This window comes from Odocoileus virginianus, chromosome 27 (genome assembly GCF_023699985.2).
Source record: "Odocoileus virginianus isolate 20LAN1187 ecotype Illinois chromosome 27, Ovbor_1.2, whole genome shotgun sequence".
Taxonomy (NCBI): Eukaryota; Metazoa; Chordata; class Mammalia; order Artiodactyla; family Cervidae; genus Odocoileus; species Odocoileus virginianus.
This window is the reverse complement of record NC_069700.1, coordinates 15988910-16008223: the sequence shown is the minus strand read 5'-3', so window position 1 is coordinate 16008223 and position 19314 is coordinate 15988910. Positions and strand designations below refer to the sequence as shown.

The 19314-nt window shown below is 39.4% G+C and overlaps 1 protein-coding gene across 1 annotated transcript in view; it reads left to right on the top strand.

Moving 5' to 3' along the window:
- DCDC2 (doublecortin domain containing 2) overlaps positions 1–19314 on the top strand; it is a 144553-nt gene that overhangs the window by 108620 nt on the left and 16619 nt on the right. Inside the window, exon 8 of the mRNA XM_070456209.1 lies at positions 5635–5735. Within this exon, the coding sequence (XP_070312310.1) occupies positions 5635–5735 (101 nt within the window). The remainder of the gene's footprint in view (positions 1–5634; positions 5736–19314) is intronic.

The following is a 19314-nucleotide window of genomic DNA, read 5'->3' as shown; positions in this document are numbered from 1 at the left end:
GCTCAGTCTCTCAGGCATGTCTCTGCGACCCCATGGAGTGAAGCCTGCCAGGCTCCTCTGTCCGTGGAATTCTCCAGGCAAGAATACTGGAGTGGCTTGCTATTTCCTTCTCCAGGGGATCTTCTCAACCCAGGGATAGAACCTGCATCTTCTGCATTGGCAGGCAGATTCTTTACCACCGAGCGAGCTGGAAAGCCGACCCTAGGTAGCACCTACTCTTAATCAGTTGTGGTTAGAGCATCTGAGCTATTGGTAGCAATACCTATACAATCATTGCACATAATGATTGCCTTTATGATCTAACTTTACTGTGCAAGTTTAAATGAGCAGTCCTAATAAAGGGAAAGTAGTTTAGGTTTTGAAGCGCTTGCATAGGACCACTCTTGATGAAAAACTTAATATTTTTGCAAAAACTTGAAACTTCTTGTGTTATCTATCCTTGCAAGCAGGTGTTTCAAGTTTTTAATGTTTTATGTTTGCCTTCTTCCATGGGGTGTGTGTTTAGTAGCCTTTTTTGTGATTTTCTTTTTTTCAAATTCATTTTTATTGGAGCATATTTGATTTACAGTGTTATATGTTAGTCTCAGGTATATAGCAAAGTAAATCAGTTAAACACATGTTCACTTTTTTTTAGGTTCTTTTTCCATATAGATCGTTAAGAGTATTGAGTAGAGTTCCCTGTGCTATAAGTAGGTTCTTATTAATTATCTATTTTATATATATATATATGTGTATATATATATATATATATGTCTGTATATGTCAGTCCCAGTCTCCCAACTTATCCCCCCCATCCGCCCCTTTTTAGTTCCTTTTTACTGTGGCACTGACAGAAGGGGAATATACTGTACCATTCTAATTCTTTACCATTGCATTTTGGCCTTGTTGGCAATTCTTTGGTGTTATTTTTAATTTTCTAGTTTTCAGGGCTGCTCTTGAACTTTCACATTGAACATTCACACACCTTTGAACACTCATCATGAAGGTTCGTCATGTTTTTGAACATCCAGTTTGGCCCTGAATGAAGTACAGTAGTTTCCCTTTATCTGTGGTTTTGCTTTCTGCAGTTTCAGTCACCCACAGTCAACCATGGTTGGAAAATATGAAATGAAAGACTCCAGAAACAAACAAGTCATAAGTTTTAAATTGCATGCTCTTCTGAGAAGCATGATGAAATCTCATGCCCTCCCACCTCTTCCTGCCCAGGAGGTGAATCAGCCCTTTGTCCTGCTTATCCCACCCTTTAAACACTTCAGCAACCCTCTTGGTTACTCTCGGTTACTCTGGTAAGTCCTCTTACCAGATGGACGGTAGAGGTATTGCAGTGCTTGTGTTAGAAGGAACCCTTATCTTACTTAAATAGTGGCCCCAAAGTGCAAAAGTAGTGATGCTGGGGCCTTGCCTGGTGGTCCAATGGCTAAGACAACCGTGTTCCCAATGCAGGGGGCTGGGTTCAATCCCTGGTTTGAGAATCAGATCCCACATGCCACAACTAGAGATCTTGCACGCCACAACTAAGATCTGGTGTAGCCAAATCAATAAATAAAAATAAAATATTAAAAAAAAGAATAGGGCTGGAAATTCAGATATTCTCTTGTGCCTAATTTATTGATAGAAATTAAACTTTATCATAGGTATGTTCTTATAAAAAAAACATAGTAGTTTCCATGCAAAAATTAGTCAGTAGTCAATCAAAGAAAGAAACGGAAAATTTTATTTGAGCCAATCTGAGAATTTTAACCTGGGAGGTAGTCTCTGAGAGCTCTGAGAATTGTTCTGAAGTGGTAAAGAGGGAGGCCAGTACATATGTGATTTTGACAAAGGGGTATGTTCAATCCAGCACTCATCTTAGTAGAAGGTCAGTGCTATTTTCAAGGAACAGATGGCTTACTTAGTTAATGGTTTTATTGCTTTTCTAAGTATGGGAATATGCAAGAATCCAGGTTCATCATCCATTAATTACAGTATGGACCCATCAATTTATTATGTGTTCCAATAACATTTACTGACATGAGAAATACTCATGACATGATTTTAAAGTAAAAAAATATTTTGAAATTATATATACATTAGGATCTCATTTTTATGAGTGTGTGTGTGTTTGTGTGTGTGTGTGAGCATGTGAGAGGAAGGAGAGGGAATCTCTGGGTCATGGGATGTTTATTTTCTTCATCTCCCAAGTTTTCTAAAATGCATGCATGCATATTAAATAATCTATGACCAGAAAATGCTGTTTAAAAAATTTCCACTAGAAAATCATATTCCTCTGTTTTAAATTTCATACAACATTTTAATAAAAATTCAAGTCCTTTATCTTATCATAAAGTAACTTTCTCGCTGCTCTTTTTTCCATCACTATTTATTTCCAGTGTTCCTTTCTTGCGCCATGCTACTGAAGGAGGTGGCTTGCACATCTCCATTCGGTGAGGAACAAATCCTACGCCACACCGCACCCAAATGCTTTGGCCTTTGTGTTCTGTGTTTCTGTCACTGCGCACAATGCGGAGCTTTGCTGACTTGGCTTCTTGCTGTTTCTGTCCTCGTGGTTGCCATTTCTCCATTCCAGCACCCTTTCCGTGTTATTTATTATTATTGATCTCATTCTTCTTTTCCTGTGAAATGTTTATCCTAAAACACATCTGCAAGCCGTCCAGAGCTCTGCTCGGATACAGTTAAACATTTCATTGAACATGAGCACCAACAGTATATTTCTTTAGTATCTGTAGGTTTCTCTTTGTGGCCTCTTTGAAAGCAGGTGCGACGCTCGGATGCAAATATGTCATCCCCAAAAGTCATGGACATAGGTCATAGTCTACCGGGACCAGCATCTGTCTTTAAAGGACCTTGTGTGGATTACTATGATTGTTGTCTTTTAAAGTAATTCAGAAAGCAGAAAGGAATGTCAAACACCCTGAATTTTCCCTTTTTAAACCATTTTGGAGATAACGCTTGATAAAATGTGCAGCCCTGTTTGAAATTCGTTTATTCTGCCTCCACACATTCTCAGAATTATGAACTCCACGTGTGAGTAAAGGGGAATTTATTTTTCTATCATTTAATTAATGTCTTCTACCATCAATGTAATGTTTATTATTTCATCGAGTTTCGTGTTTCAGAATTTGATGGAGAGACAAATATCCACTTACCCTCTCCTTGTAGACTCCGATTTTATAGACTTGGATTACTCCCTTTCACTTCTCTTCTTTTCGGACAGAATAATTATAAGCTATTTTCCTTGCCCCTTGAAGTGTCCTTCCCCATACTTTTCTTAGCTCGAGAATTGCTTTGTTGAACTTGTGACCAAAACTTTCTGCATTTACTCCAAGCTAAACATCAGTACATGAGAACATCACCACATTTTCTGTTTTGTTTTTCTGTATTCTTTCTTCTGATACACTGAGCTGCAATTACATTTTGGATCTATATTTTCAGTCATAAGATTCAGTGAAGTCAGGACATAATCATTAGACCAATTAAGTCAGACAGAAAGACAAATATCACATGATATCACTTACATGTGTAATCTAAAATATGATCCAAATGAATTTATTTACAAAACAGAAACAGACAAACAGACACACACACACACACACACACACACAAACAGCAAACTTATGCTTACCAAAGAGGATAGCAACTGGGTAGGGGGAGATAAATTAGGAATTTGAGATTAGCATATATACACTATTATATATAAAATAGTACTGATCACTGCAAGGAGATCAAACCAGTTCATCCTAAAGGAAATTGTCCGGAATATTTATTGGAAGGACTGATGCTGAAACTTAAGCTCCTTTACTTTGGCCAACTGACGAGAAGAACTGATTCTTTAGAAAAGACCCTAACGCTGGGAAAGATTGAAGGCAGGAGGAGAAGGGGACGACAGAGGATGAGATGGTTGGATGGCATCACTGATTTGATGGGCATGAGTTTGAGCAAGCTCTGGGAGTTAGTGATGGACTGGGAAACCTGGTGTGCTGCAGTCCATGGGCTTGCAAAGAGTCAGACACGACTGAGTGACTAAAGTGAACTGATATATAAAATAGATAAACAACAAGGACCTAATGTATAGTACAGGGAACTATACTCAATATGTTATAATAACCTACAATGGAAAAATATGGAAAAGAATATGTGTGTGTGTGTGTGTAACTGAATCACTTTGTTGTATACTTGAAACTAACACACCATTGTAAATTAACTATACTTCAATAAAAAATAAATTAATCTATGTGAATTAATCTAACATGTCGAATCAGCTTTGAGGGCAGCTCTGTAATTCCTGGTTTTTAAAAAGGATAGTAGAGAAGTAGTTAAAAAGGAAGATGGCTTCTCTAGGAGAGATGAAAAGGACTTGAGTTTGGTTATGTTCCCTGTCTCCCTCCTTTCTCCCTTTCTCACTTGCTTGTACCTCCTAAGCTTCCACAGGGCTCTATTATAGACCTTATTCCTTTTACATCAGGGCACTTTACTGATGATGTGTATGTATTTCTATCTGCTCATTAGTCTGTAAGCAACTTGAAAGAAATCTAAATCTCATTTATATCTTATATGGCCACATTGGCTCCTATTGTGTCTCACATACAATTGAGCCTCAGCGAATGTAAAGTTGTATTTTATGCTTTATGAAGAGTGACTTCACAACTTGGGCAATATGAAATATTATCATGTGGAATGTGTTAAATATTTGTGCTCTGAGAGAGAAGTTTCCATTTGAGAAGTAGAAGGGGTTTTAAGACAAAAGATGAAAACATTTTCTAGACGGTAAGGGTAATCACATGCTGTGACAGATTATCAGAGAAGGAGGTGGGATCTCCATCCCTGGAGATTTTAAATGACCAGGCAGAGAAAACATCCGTGAGAATGACTGAAGCATTAGACCTGTCCTGAGGCAAACAGATAGACAAAATGACGAATGGTCCTGTGATTCTTTGATTACTTGGCCTGGAGAAGGGAAGACAGAGGGAAGATGTTGAAATGACTTCAAATATGGAGAACAGTCCTTACTGCTTTCCATAGGAGAACAAATTGAAGGAGCTTAACCTGACATCTTAAAGATTTGGGTTATGTTTCATAGTTAAGGATTTTAAGACATATGTTGTGAAAATCCTGTGGAAACCTGCAAAATGAAAGATTGATTTGTGTGAGATATGGAGTTAGCTCTGATTCTGTTGCAGTAAAAATATTTTTGATGTTACTCAGAATGGAGAGAATTGTTCTATTATTTTCAGTGTATAGCATTCTTTTGGGGAAGGCAAATTGCTAAAAGTAGTATTTTCAAGCACGAAGTATCATCATTGCTTCATGGCTAGGAGGAGAGAAAAGAGGTAATAGGTGGGAAATCTTGCCCTTCTAAATATCTGTGCAGGATTGTGTTGTTTTAGTCAGTACCAGAAGGTGAGGGGGAGGCTGGGATACAGCCCTGCTCCTCTGGGTCAGCCTTGTTCTGGTTACTGAACATTTTCCCAGTGAAAATCGAGAAGAATTAAGGGCTACAAAAATCTTGCCAATACAAGGGGAACCAGAATACCTATAAAAAAGAATCATTAGGAATGTGACTGTAATTTCAACATTCAGCCACATGATGTCACAATTGGATTTTGATTTTCACTGTGTATTTGTCTCAAATTATAGATGAAGGCGTTTTCAAAGCTGGAGAGGAGAGATCAGAAACGCGGGGGGCAGCTGAAGTCCAAGAAGATGAAGACACTCAAGTTGAGATTCCAGTGGACCAGGTAGCCACCATGCCTTTAAAAAGACGTGTGAACCAACGACTCCCATTTTCTTTCAAGTTTTGTGGGATGCCTGTTCTCATGCAGATATGTTAAACCTTCTCAGCTAGCTAGAATGACCTTAAAAATAAAACACCTTCAGTTTTTCCTAGTATTCCTACAAAAAGGAGTCATTAGGATAGTATTACAGAAAGTGGTATATCTTTAATAAACAGCACTGAAGAATGAGGTGGGTTGGAGTCAGGTATGAGATACAGAGGAAGAAGGTTTGATACAAGAGAGTATTGGCTTGGGGGTTTTATCTAGAAAAAAAAAGTCCTCCATTTAGAACAGCAGTTTGAAAGTGCTGTTATCTTCTCTCCTTTAGGGTCCTTGAAATGGCTATGGTTAGAATTTGTTTTTCGTGAAGGAATTGCTTACATAAATGCAGCTCAAATATTTGCTAAGTGTGTATTGATTTTCCTTTTCGGCCAGTGGAACGCTGTGCTATAGAAGTGTGTGTGTGTGTGTGTGTGTGTGTGTGTGTGTGTGTGTGTACAAATGTTCTTAGAGAAGAGACTGAGTAGTATTCATTCTGGCTAAATGACACAAGAAATAAAAGTCATTTAGGCTTTTTAATGCAATTCAGTCAGGTTCCTTACAATTCTAAGTGCAGGATTGGAATTTAAGTGAGGAGGGGGAATTCATAATCCCAGGCTCAAGGGAATACAAAAATCACCAGAAATTGCCACTTGTTCTCTGACTATTATGTGATGTTTCCTTTTCAAAGAGCAAATTTCACAATCCAGCAAATTCCATATATGATATTCTCAGTTGTATTTGTCTTAACAGTGCAGCAGTGAAGTCACTGCCTGATTATTCCACAGGCATTTTCTGTGAGCGTCGCCTTCCTGATGAGAAGCTTAGCGTGTTAAAAATCACACAGATTTCCAAAATCCAATTTATTACCCAGGATTAGCTCCAACTAACAATTTTTCATAAACTCCAGTTGTAGGTATTTTTTTCCCTGAGGGAAACTGGGATTTTAAGTCTTCGGTGAAGCTATAATTAAATATTATATTTTAAGACAAAGAAGAGGAATCATCACGCATGTACAACACCTAAGAGGAGTGGGAACAAAGACTAATTTATATTCCAGAGTCAGAAATGCCAAATATCAAGGGAAGGTCATAGCTTTATTATGGAAGGGAGATCTCTCTGTTAATCACTTAAGTTTTGTAATCTGTGATAGGTATTTCTTTACTTGTGAGTTGGATGATCACCGGAAAGAGGAGGGGATGTAGGGGAAATTGATCTCGTAATACTTGAACAGCCTTGGAAAGAGTCTGCAGAGCTTGATTTCTTATTTGACGCAAGAATGCTAGCCTATTAAAATACAAGTATGCAAGAGAGACTGATTAAACAGATTGCTAAATGCTGGGTAATTACAACAAATTGATGTCATTTTGAAGAAAAGAAGACCAGGCAACAAAAAGGTCAGAGTAGGTTTTGACCTATTTAGGTATTTCTTTGAACCTATTGGTAATGGAGCTAGGATTGTCTTGCTCAAGGGGTTGGCCCGAGATGCTTATGAAGTCAGGTCTTAGAGTCATTCTCTCTGTGGCCTGGTAATCTTTGCTCCATGGATCTTTGCTCTAAGCAGTTATGTCATAAATAATGTAAAAAACCAAGCAAGAATGTGGAGACATTAGTGTAAAGCTGATTATAAGTAAGAACAGAAAAGAAAAAAGTGGAAGTATTAAGTCATTCCATTGTGTCTGACTCTTTGCAACCCCATGTACTGTAGCCTGCCAGGCTCCTCTGTCCATAGGATTTTTCAGGCAAGAATACTGGAGTGAGTTGCTATTTGCTTCTCCAGGGGATCTTCCCTGCATAGGGACCGAATTCTGTTCTCCTGCATTGCAGGCAGATTCTTTACCATCTGAACCACCAGGGATACTGAGGAACTGGCCCTAATGGTGATGTTCGTAAAGCAATAACTACAATTTATTCAGTACTTACTGAGTGCCAGGCACTGTACTGGGCACTTTTAGCTCATAGAATTGTGATGACAACCCTGTAAGGTAGGTCTTATCACCCCCACTTTATATATGAAAAGTAAGCTCCTACAGGTAGAGTTACTTGCTCATCAGTTGTACTGTTAAGTAGAAGAATTGGGATTTGTATTCAGATCTAACTTCAAAGCACAGAAGTGATCTGGGGCGAGTATTAAATGCCCTCCTCCCTGCCCTCCTCCCTGCAAAAGGTCAATTATTAACCCAAGGAAGGGAAAAAATTCTTGCGTAAGAAAGGAAATATCCATCATATACTCCTGGGCTCAGCTCTTTCCTTTTGGGGCCTCCCTGGTAACTCAGCTAGTAAAGAATCCAGCTGCAACTCAGGAGACCCTGGTTCGATTCCTGGGTCGGGAAGATCCCCTGGAGCAGGGATAGGCTGCCCACTCCAGTATTCTGGGGCTTCCCTGGCGGCTCAGATGGTAAGGAATCTCCCTGCAGTGAGGGAGACCTGGGTTTGATCCTGGGTTGCGAAGTTCCCTTGGAGGAGGGCATGGCAACCCACTCCAGTATTCTTGCCTGGACAGTCCCCATGGACAGAGGAGCCTGGCGGGCTACAGTCTACAAGGTCCTAAATATTTGTACACGGCTAAGCACAGCACACCAGCATATTTCCTTTGGGGCCATACCGGCTTCATTTCTTTGGACTTGTTTCTCATCATCTCAGTGGTTCTTGTTGTAACTTAAGTCAAAGGACCATGAAGAAGGGTGTGTGTGTGTGTGTGTGTGTGTGTAAATATCAAGTGCAGATTGACCAAGTACTTTATACATATCTGAAAAACAGATCTCGTTTCAGAAGTAAGGAACAAGGCTTCTGCTGAGAGGCAGTTCACCACAGATCACTGGTGTTTTTGCATGTTTTGTGAGTAAAGGCACAGATTGCCTTTGTTCGGGACTGCTTTATCAAGGATATTTGCCTAGTGAACAGCCTCCAAACACAGAGAAGTGACTTCCTCTGAAACAGTCATTCTCAATTGAAGGTGATTTGCTTCCAAGGGGACAGTTGGCTGTTTCTGGGCACATTTTTGATCATTATAAATGAGCAAGCACTACTAACATCTAATGGGTAGGGTGCAAGGAATCTGCTCAGTATCTTGTAATACCTCACAACTTGACTCTTCTCACGACAAAGAGGTATCCAGTCCAAAGTGTCAACAGTGCTGAGATTAAAAAATTCTGGTGTGGAGCAAAGGCTAGGTTTGTTTATGGGTCAGTATAGTAAAGATAGTATCTCCCTATGGTGCAAAGGTCATGCAGGTTTACTATGCATTATAAAAGACGTGGTGCCATTGAATTGTATGCTGAAAAGTTAAAATGGTAAAATTTTATGTTATGTTTGTTTTATCACAAAAATATTTGGAAAAAATGATTTGAGTTCCTTAAGCTTGGGGTTCTTCTGCTGTAATGCAAGCTACCGTGTGTATCACCCCCTTCACAATGCCCTGTGGGAACGGAGCCTTGGGCAGTAGGTACAAATGCTAATCCTCTGGCTATTGCTGTTGCTGTGAGCGGTAAAGTCCTTTGTCTCTGAGCCAGTAGACTCTTGTCTTCTGCCAGCATCTGTGAAAAGATGGCAGGCTAATGTGTCAGCTTGTTAAGTATGGTAAAATTTTAGATCTCGCTCAGCCTCTACATCCCATCTGGCTTTGTGTTTGTGTGGTTAAATGTGTGTAATGGGGCGTTGTGTACTAATTTCAGCTAAAATCATGTTTGAGCTCTGTCCCAAGGTCTAGATGCCTACTTTTTTTTTTAGAAACAAATTAACAATCCTGGATCTAATACTGCCAAACCTCTGGGAAACTGAGGAATATCACATTCTTTCATGGATTTCGGGAGGCCAAAACTGATTTCTTTTCTCAGGGAAGAGTTTAGGCCTCATAAGAATAAAATACTCTTTTAAAAAATAATTTTTTTTTGCCTGCACATTGCAAATCAATCTGGCTTCCCATAAGCAGTGAAGCAAGCGCCTGATTATCCAATATCTGTGATTGTGTACCCTAGCACTGATGACGTATGTGTCAATATGCTCCATTTATAAACTGATGCTTTTCCAAGCTAAGGAGGCAAGAAATGAAACTGTTCCATTATAGATAAGTAAACTGTCTCTAGTAGGTAAAGATCAGGCAGGAGAAGCCACCATCTCAAAGACACAGGCAAATAAATACCTATAAAATAGGCAAGAAGCAATTGTATTTTGGATTTTGTGCCATTTGAGAAGAGAGAGCAGAAAATGTAGATAGTAACTTCAGAGTGGTCTTGGATTGTTTTATAGCATTTTCCATCCATTTGTAGTAGATTTTGAGTAACATAATGGCAACCCACTCCAGTATTTGTGCCTAGAGAATCCCATGGACAGAGGAGCCTGGCAGGCTACAGTCCATGGGGTTGCAAGAGTCAGACATGACTTAGCAACTAAAACCACTAAAACCAGTAATAAAATGAGAATTGCAAGATTTTTCTTTTAATGGTAAATAGTTTCTTTAAATTACATTTAAGCCAGCATCATGAACACAGGAGCAGTGAAAGCTTTTTTGTTTTTTTAAATTGGAGTTTTGATATATACTATTTTGTTATTGATTGATTTAAAACTTAATAAATCCAGAATAACAAAGTTGCACATATACTCTTCTAAAAAATCAACCAATCTAACAAAAATTATGACAAAAATAGCAACCACTTGTCCCAGCCTTTCCCACCTGAATTCCTGCTCTGCAGATCTGATTTGAGCTATTAGCTATTTCTCATGGAATACATGGCTATGTTCCTAAACCACATGTTCTCTTCACTCTATTTTAATACCTCTGAGATCTTTGAGCCTTACAAGTGATGACATGTCACAGTTTAATTGGCATTTTAAAAATTCTAAGACATATAACATAATGGAGATCCTTTTAATTGGTGACATCTTAAATACCTTATTTTACTTTTCAAATTTAGACATTATTTATTAATTTTACCTGTAACGGTGATGGAAGATAATTATTTAGATACCAACCCCTGCCTACCCCTCCCCCCACCAAATCAGGCTATATTCACACACACACCTTTCTCCTTCTTTCTTTACATTCTAGTTTTATAGTAATATTTTTCCCAAATCAGTGTTCTGTCTGCACATTATTTTTACTCTGGAAGTATTATTTTAGCTGAGCCATATAGGATAGTCACTTTTTCTTTCTCGTGTAATATTTTTTCTTCCTCCCTATTTTAGTAATTGCCTATGTTAAAAAATTTTTTTTTGCTTAGTTTTCTAAGGTGTCATTTGATTAGTTTTGTCATCTGTGTAGCTATTTCCAAGCCATCTGCAAACTACCAGGACTATTGATCTCTTCTTGATGTACTCAAATGTACATAGTAACAATAATAAATTAATCTCAAGTTCGTCTTTTCCTCAAGCCCTTCAGTCATCTGCCTCAGTCATCAGGCTGGTTAGTTGGTTTTTGGATCTAGTTTTCAGAATTCTTCTGGTATTTTTCAGCCCCATTATTTTGGGAAGTTCTTTTGCTTCTCCAGTCGGTGGGTTCCCTATTAGGTTCTGCATCTTCCTCTTTCTTGGTCATACCTTTGCTGGTTTTGTGGAGCTCACCTCTAACAGCTGCCTGGGAAAAGCTTCATGGGAGGCACTGTCATTTCTTGAGATTCTGCATTTCTGAAAATGTCTTTTTTTTTCTTTACTCAAACTTGATTGTAAGCAGGACTAGATATAAAATTCTGGGTTAGACATAGCTTCTCTCAGAATCCTGAGAGTGTTGCTCAACACTCCTTTCCATCTAGAATGGTTGGGAAGTCTGATGGCATTCTGTTTCCTGGGCCTCTATAAATAATCCTTTTTCTGTCTCTGTCCTTTTAAACTCTTTTCTTTTTTCTTGGTGTTCTGACAATTTTCATTTACATGCTTTGGTGCAGGTCTTTTTATTTATTGGACTGGGTACTTACTGGGCTGTTTTATTCTGAAAATGTTTATTTTTCAGTTCTGGAAAAAAATATTTCTTAGGTAATGTTCTTCTCTCCGTTTCTCTACCTTTCTTCTGGAGCTCCAAGTATTTGGGTATAGGACCTCCTATATCTTTATGGATTTTTTTTGCTATTTTCTCAACTTAAAAAAAATCAACAAGCTTCAGAATTTATTTTCCATCTATTGATTTTTTCAAGCCGTTGTATTTTTAATTTTTAAGAACTCTTTCATATTCTGTAGCTGTTCCTTTTTATAGCATCCTATTCTTGTTTTATATATGTGATATCTTCCCTTCTTTCTCCAAGGATTAATCTATTATTTTAAACTTTCTTTTCCTGAACTATGTTTGTTTCTTTTTTTCGCTTTTATTTCTTTCTACCTTCATGATCTCTGTTTCCATGTTAGAGTTTCTCCTTGGCTGTCTGGTTAGACTTTTTAAAAATTGCAGTATATTTGACATGGATCATTGTATAAATTTAAGGTGTATGGTTAGAGTTTAGAGTGAAGCAACTAAACTCTGTTTAGTTTAGTTTAGGGAATTCTGTGTGCATTGGCAGAGCTCATCAAGCTAATGAAGTTTCACTCTAGTGGTTGATTTTGCTATATTTCATTGACATACCTCTAGTTTTCAATATCTGTGTTATTCCTTTGGGTTGGTCTGTTTCTGTTAAGTAAAATCTTTCAATCTCTTGCCATGATGGTGTAAGCTTGGCTGTGAGCAATTTGGAATCTGGCTGTGGGAAGGAGGCATGGATACCTTAAGTAAAAGACTGTTTAAGCAGAGTTTATTCTTCTGGGTTTCAGTTTGGTGGCTTTTTTCTCACTATGCTTGAGTCCAGCCTCTTTATGATTCAACATATTTTAATTTTATTTTATTTTTTAATTTTTTTGACCTTTTTTTATTTTTATTTTTTAAATTTTATTATTATTTTTTTATTAGTTGGAGGCTAATTACTTTACAATATTGTAGTGGGTTTTGTCATACATTGACATGAATCAGCCATGGATTTACCTATGGTTCAACATCTTTAAAGAATAAGCCTCCTTTATTTCTCCAAGGGCAGAAAGGGTATCTTGGAAGCCTACCTCCTCCTTTTAAAGGTTCTAAGTCAATCCACATATTTCTAGTTCACTTTATGCCCCTTCTTTCAGAGATGGATGGTGCCTCCAATCCCTTCTATAGTTTTTTTTCAACATGCAAAGCTTGCTTCTTGGCTCTCCCTGCCTTCCTACAAACTCAAATTTTAGCTTCCTCAGTTCTGCTGTTATTGGCCCCATATCAACTAGCTTGACAGTTTCCCAGGTTTGGGAGCCGTTTTCCTTTTCAGACCCCTGTGTCCCTAGAGGTTCATCCCTTTAAAAATTTCCCTTACCTAAATTTTAGAGGGGAATCAGAAGACAGCTAAAAAAAAAAAAACCCACACATTTGTTCAATCTGCTGTGTTTAACCGGAAATCACTTTCACACAAATTCATCACTATGAAAATAAACTGTCTTCATACACTCTGCACCAAGGATGACAGACTGGCAGCCTGTGACCCAGCTCCTATGAGAGAATCTTTTTGGCTGGCACAAGGCTTACAATATAGAATCTCCTTAGTGGGCCTTGAATGCGTGCTCTCTCTTTTAAAAATTATTATTTATCTATTTTTGGCTGTGCTAGATCTTTGTTTCTGCGCAGGTTTTTCTCCAGTTGTGGCAAGTCGGGACCTACTCTCCAGCTGTGATACACGGGCTTCTCATTGTGGTGATTTCGCTTGTGGATCACGGGCTCTGGGGCATGTGGGCTCCAGTAGTGGTGATTCGTGGGCTCGGTCGTTGTGGTCCCCAGGCTCTAGAGCACAGGCTCAATGTTTGTGGTACACGGGCTTCGTTACTCTGTGGCATGTAAGATCTTCCCGGCCCAAGAATTGAACCCATATCGCCGACCTTGGCAGGCAGATTCTTTACCCCTGAGCCACCAGGGAAGCCCTGGGCACTCTTCTGTTTCCCGCAGGTCTCAGCACTCCCTATTACCTCGCACCTGTCCTGAACTACACATTCATGTTATTTGCCCAGCCCCTGGGGGCATTTGAGTTTGTGATGCATGATCCACACATATAGAACACAATGGCATTTTATTTTTTATTTTTTTTCCATTTATTTTTATTAGTTGAAGGCTAATTACTTTACAATATTGTAGTGGTTTTTGCCGTACATTGACATGAATCAGCCATGGATTTACATGTGTTCCCCATCCTGATCCCCCCTCCCCACAATGGCATTTTAAAGAATCTGCAGCCTAGAAGCTATCACCAGAAGTAGGAGGTTTGAAGTCCAGCTATGCCCACTGACATAGTCTTGTCCCTTTTAGAGAATGAGAGGTCACTTACAGATTCTCTTATGAATGATAAGGTCAATGGAGAGCTTGTTTCTGTTACTTGTTCACATGCCATAAAACACACAGAAAGATGAAGAAGGCTATTGCTTCTGACCAGACCCCTAAATCTATTTCAATGAAATGGATTTATTAAAATATTTCAGTGAAATGTGTTTATTCATTCTTTAAGAGGTTACAGAAAAGCCTAAATGAACTTTTTGGTCAGTCAGTTCAGCCGCTCAGTCGTGTCCGACTCTTTGCATCCCCATGGACTGCAGCACGCCAGGCCTCCCTGTCCATCACCAACTTCTGGAGCTTGCTCCAGCTCATGCCCATCAAGTCAGTGATGCCATCCAACCATCTCATCCTCTGTCATCCCCTTCTCCTCCTGCCTTCAATCTTTCCCAGCATCAGGGTCTTTTTCAATGAGTCAGTTCTTCGAAAGGGGTGGCCAAAGTATTGGAGTTTCAGTTTCAGCATCAGTCCTTCCGGTGAATATTCAGGACTTAGAATAAGTCTCAGTGGCAAAGAATCTGCCTGCCAGTGCAGGAGACTCAAGAGACACAGGTTCAATCCCTGGGTTGGGAAGATCCCCTGGAGGAGGAAATGGCAACCCACTCCGGTATTCTTGCTTGGAGAATTCTAAGGACAAAGGAACTCGACAGGTATAGTCCATGCGGTCACAAAGAGTCAGACATGACTGAGTGACTGAGAATGCTCACATGAACTACAGTGTTAAAATAAGAATTATACAATGTTGAGAACCAGAAGGGAGGCTGGTCTTGACTTCTTTTTTTGCCATGGAAGAAACAAAATCCCATACTGTAGTGGGAAAAGCCACTTCCCCACACAGACACAGCACAGCCTACTGGGGCTGTAGGTGGGGGTCCTCCCTACATGTTTGGTGTTGTGTCTGGACACTTCAAGGACACAGCACAGCCTACTGGGGCTGTAGGTGGGGGTCCTCCCTACATGTTTGGTGTTGTGTCTGGACACTTCAAGGAACAGAAGCTGGGAGACAAGGGGCTTCTATTTCATTCCAATCCCAAAGAAAGGCAATGCCAAAGAAAGCTCAAACTACCGCACGATTACACTCATCTCACATGCTAGCAAAGTAATGCTCAAAATTTTCCAAGCCAGGCTTCAACAGTACGTGAACCGTGAACTTCCAGATGTTCAAGCTGGATTTAGAAAAGGCAGAGGAACCAGAGATCAAATTGCCAACATCTGTTGGATTATCCAAAAAGCAAGAGAGTTCCAGAAAAACATCTGTTTTATTGACTAAACCAAATTCTTTTGACTGTGTGGATCACAACAAACTGTGGAAAATTCTTGAAGAGATAGGAATACCAGACCACCTGACCTGCCTCCTGAGAAATCTGTATGCAGGTTGAGAAGCAACAGTTAGAACTGGACACAGAACAATAGACTGGTTCCAAATCAGGAAAGGCGTAAGTCAAGGCTATATATTGTCACCCTGCTTATTTAACTTACATGCAGAGTACATCATGAGAAAGCCTGGACTGGTTAAAGCACCAGCTGGAATCAAGATTTCCGGGAGAAATATAAATAACCTTAGATATGCAGATGACACCACACTTATGGCAGAAAGTGAAGAAGAACTAAAGAGCTTCTTGATGAAAGTGAAAGAGGAGAGTGAAAAAGTTGACTTAAAACTCAACATTTAGAAAACTAAGATCATGGCATCTGGTCCCATCACTTCATGTCAAATAGATGGGGAAACAGTGGAAACAGTGTCAGACTTAATTTTTTTGGGTTCCAAAATCACTGCAGATGGTGACTGAAAGCCATGAAACTAAAAGACACTTGCTCCTTGGGAGAAAAGTCATGACCAACCTAGACAGCATATTTAAAAGCAGAGACATTACTTTGCCAACAAAAGTCCGTCTCGTCAAGACTATAGTTTTTCCAGTAGTCATTTATGGATGTAAGAGTTGGACTATAGAGAAAGTTGAGCCCTGAAGAATTGATGCTTTTGAACTGTGGTGTTGGAGAAGGCTCTTGAGAGTCCCTTGGACAGCAAGGAGATCCAACCAGTTCATCCTCAAGGAAATCAGTCCTGAGTGTTCATTGGAAGGACTGATGTTGAAGCTGAAGCTCCAATACTTTGGCCACCTGATGTGAAGAGCTGACTCATTTGAAAAGACCCTGATGCTGGGAAAGATTGAAGGCAGGAGGAGAAGGGCACAACAGAGGATGAGATGGTTGGATGACATCACCAACTCAATGGACATGAGTTTGAGTAAACTCCAGGAGTTGGTGTTGGACAGGTAGGCCTGGCGTGCTGCAGTCCATGGGGTCATGAAAAGTTGGACATGACTGAGCAACTGAACTGAACTGAACTGAACTGAAGTATCTCACAAACGGAAATGGGTTCCACCTGAGTGGAGGACTACTCGGCCTCCACTGCCTTCCCTGAAATGAAAGGAACTGTATGCCTTTTCAGCTTCAAGTCAACCTCCTCTTAGTGAGTTGTATTCCTATTTGGTGCTGCAAGCATCTCACACTGCAGGAAGAGTTCAGATGAGGATGCTCTGGCTTCTAAACTTCCTTGTGCATCATCACCAAGGCTTTGTGTGACATCCCCTTGGTGGATCTGTTTAATTGATAGGAATGGTGTTAAAACATTAAAATGTAGCCTTCAGGAATTTCTGATGTAAGTGAAAGAAGATAACATTTACTTGCAAAGTGAGAAAACTTAATGGGGAAGGTTTTTTTTTAAGATGACTAAATAGCTATCTAAACATAAATTCTAAAGTATTTTTATCTTCTATGAGTGTCTGGGCCCTTGTGGAGTTCAATGGGCCTAGGCTAGTCAGCTGTCAGTGGGTGGCCAGGCCAAACATTCCCTCTTCGTGTCCTTACAGTGTCACGTCTATGAATAGAACCACTCTTTTTTTTTGTAGGTCATTGTACTTCAAACCACATCCACACCATTTTCCCCCACCTTGTGAAAGTAAGCCTCTGAAAGCTGAAAACAGGAAGCAGTACTTTGCTGTCATGAAAAATTGAAACTGATTATTTCCAAACACCTCATTCAGCTTGGGTAGGAGATGATTTTAGTCTCCATGGGAACAGAAATAAAACAAGTGCAGTAACTTCTTTACTTTCAACATCTCTGCCTGAATTCTGCCATCAAATCCACAGAAACACCTATAACAAATTCTACTCCCAAATTTCAAAGGTAGCAAATGTTACACCGAGAAATGAGCATCTAAGGTGGTATTTTTATTGGGGGGGGGCAGTAGTGTTCTGAGCTCCAGTTTCTAGGTCTAGGATGTTTCAAGGATGGAGCAGGAATGATAGGGAAGAATGGAGAGGATGTTTGGGTGGTTAGGTAGGCTCTCTTGCCTGGAAAGTTCTAGCTTGTGCTGTTACCTCAGATAGGAAGGGTTTTAAACTTTCAAATACATTTCTTGGGGAATTCAGATATACATATAAGAAAAATCAACATTTACTTCTAAAGTGGGTGGGACATCAGCTGTAGGCACTATTTAGATAATTTTCCCATTTCTAATTTTTGGTGCCGTGGTTACGGTCAAAGGTGTGATGTGAGTTTAAAGTGTAAGTTATCTAAGCAGCCCCATCTGTCTATGAAAATGCCTTCCAAGTAATTGATGCTTCCTATATTTTGTGGCTTATTTCCATATGATTTCCATATTCCATCTTCTTTCCTTTTACCACTCAGGAATCCTAAGTTAACCTTTGTAGCTGAACGCATATTATCTAGAAAACCTGAACACTTATGGTTTCCCCTGAGCCATCCATACTTGGATGCAGCCAGCAATAATAAGTACCAGACCTCTTCTGCCTTGCCATACAAATCAACCATTTTCTCAGGATGGTCTCTTACAAAATAAACAATCAGGTATGCATGTAGGCAAATGCAGGCAAAAAGGCACTTGGAATATCAACACTGTGTATCATGTTAAGGAGAAAATCTAGTATAACTTTTCTAGTAACTATTAAGAGCAATTGTTTATGATAAATAACGTGATTTTAAAAAGGTAAAAGTCTCAACTTACAAAAACTTATATGTTTAAGGGTACATGTTTTCTGTAACTGTCCATATATGTGTAATATGTCTGTTAATCTAGCTGCACTCTGGATGTTCTTGATGTCAGTGAGACTGTGAAACTGAAATTTATCTGCATGATTTGTGCGATCATTATGTATATCAGTTTAGTGAGTGTAGAGGGTGAGGTATAATGAATACCCTTTCTTGACTCCAGTGAAACGTAAGAATTGTGTTTATGCAGAATACAGTATTACACAATTACTCATAGGCATGAGCTAATCTTGAAAGGTCAGGATGGAGCAGTTTTCAGTATCTACCTGAAAACTGTTCTCTTCAAATTTTAGTCACAAATTGGCTAAAATCCGACATAAACACCAGGGGAGAAGACCTTTAAGCATAGGTAAAAATATCTTCCTCGTTTATTGCCTTGGCAATGATGTGTTTCTTTTTTATAAAGTGACTCTTAAGAAAGAGTGGCAGGGTGATGTAATCAGAATAAATCTTGCAGAGCTGTCTTTATGGCTGAACATTATTTTGTCGACAGTGCCATGCTTAGATGCTCAGTCGTGTCTGTCTCTTTGCGGCCCCGTGGACTGTAGCCCACCAGGCTCCTCTGGTCATGGAATTCTCCAGGCAAGAACACTGGAGTGGGGTGCCATTTCCTACTCCAGGGGATCTTCCTGACCTAGGGATGGAACCTGCGTCTCTTGTATTTTCTGCATTGGCAGACAGATTCTTTACCACTAGCACTATCTGGGAAGCCCAACAGTCAGTCCTATTTTCTCCCAGTTTTCAATTAAATCAATATTTTTAACTTAAAAATATGATTTTCATCTAGTGAGGCATTATTACAATTAGAAATTTTAAGCAAAGATATATTTTGGGGATGGTGGTATATTTATGATCTTGCCTGTGTTGTACATGGATTAGAGCCTCAGAAAACTAAGATCATGGCATCCAGTCCCATCAGTTCATGGCAAAAGGATGAGGAAACAATGGAAACAGTGAGAGACTTTATTTTTGGGGCTCCAAAATCACTGCAAATGGTGACTGCAGCCATGAAATTAAAAGATGCTTGTTCCTTGGAAGAAAAGCTATGACCAACCTAGACAACATATTAAAAAGCAGAGACATTACTTTACCAACAAAAGTCTATCTAGTCAAAGCTATGGTTTTTC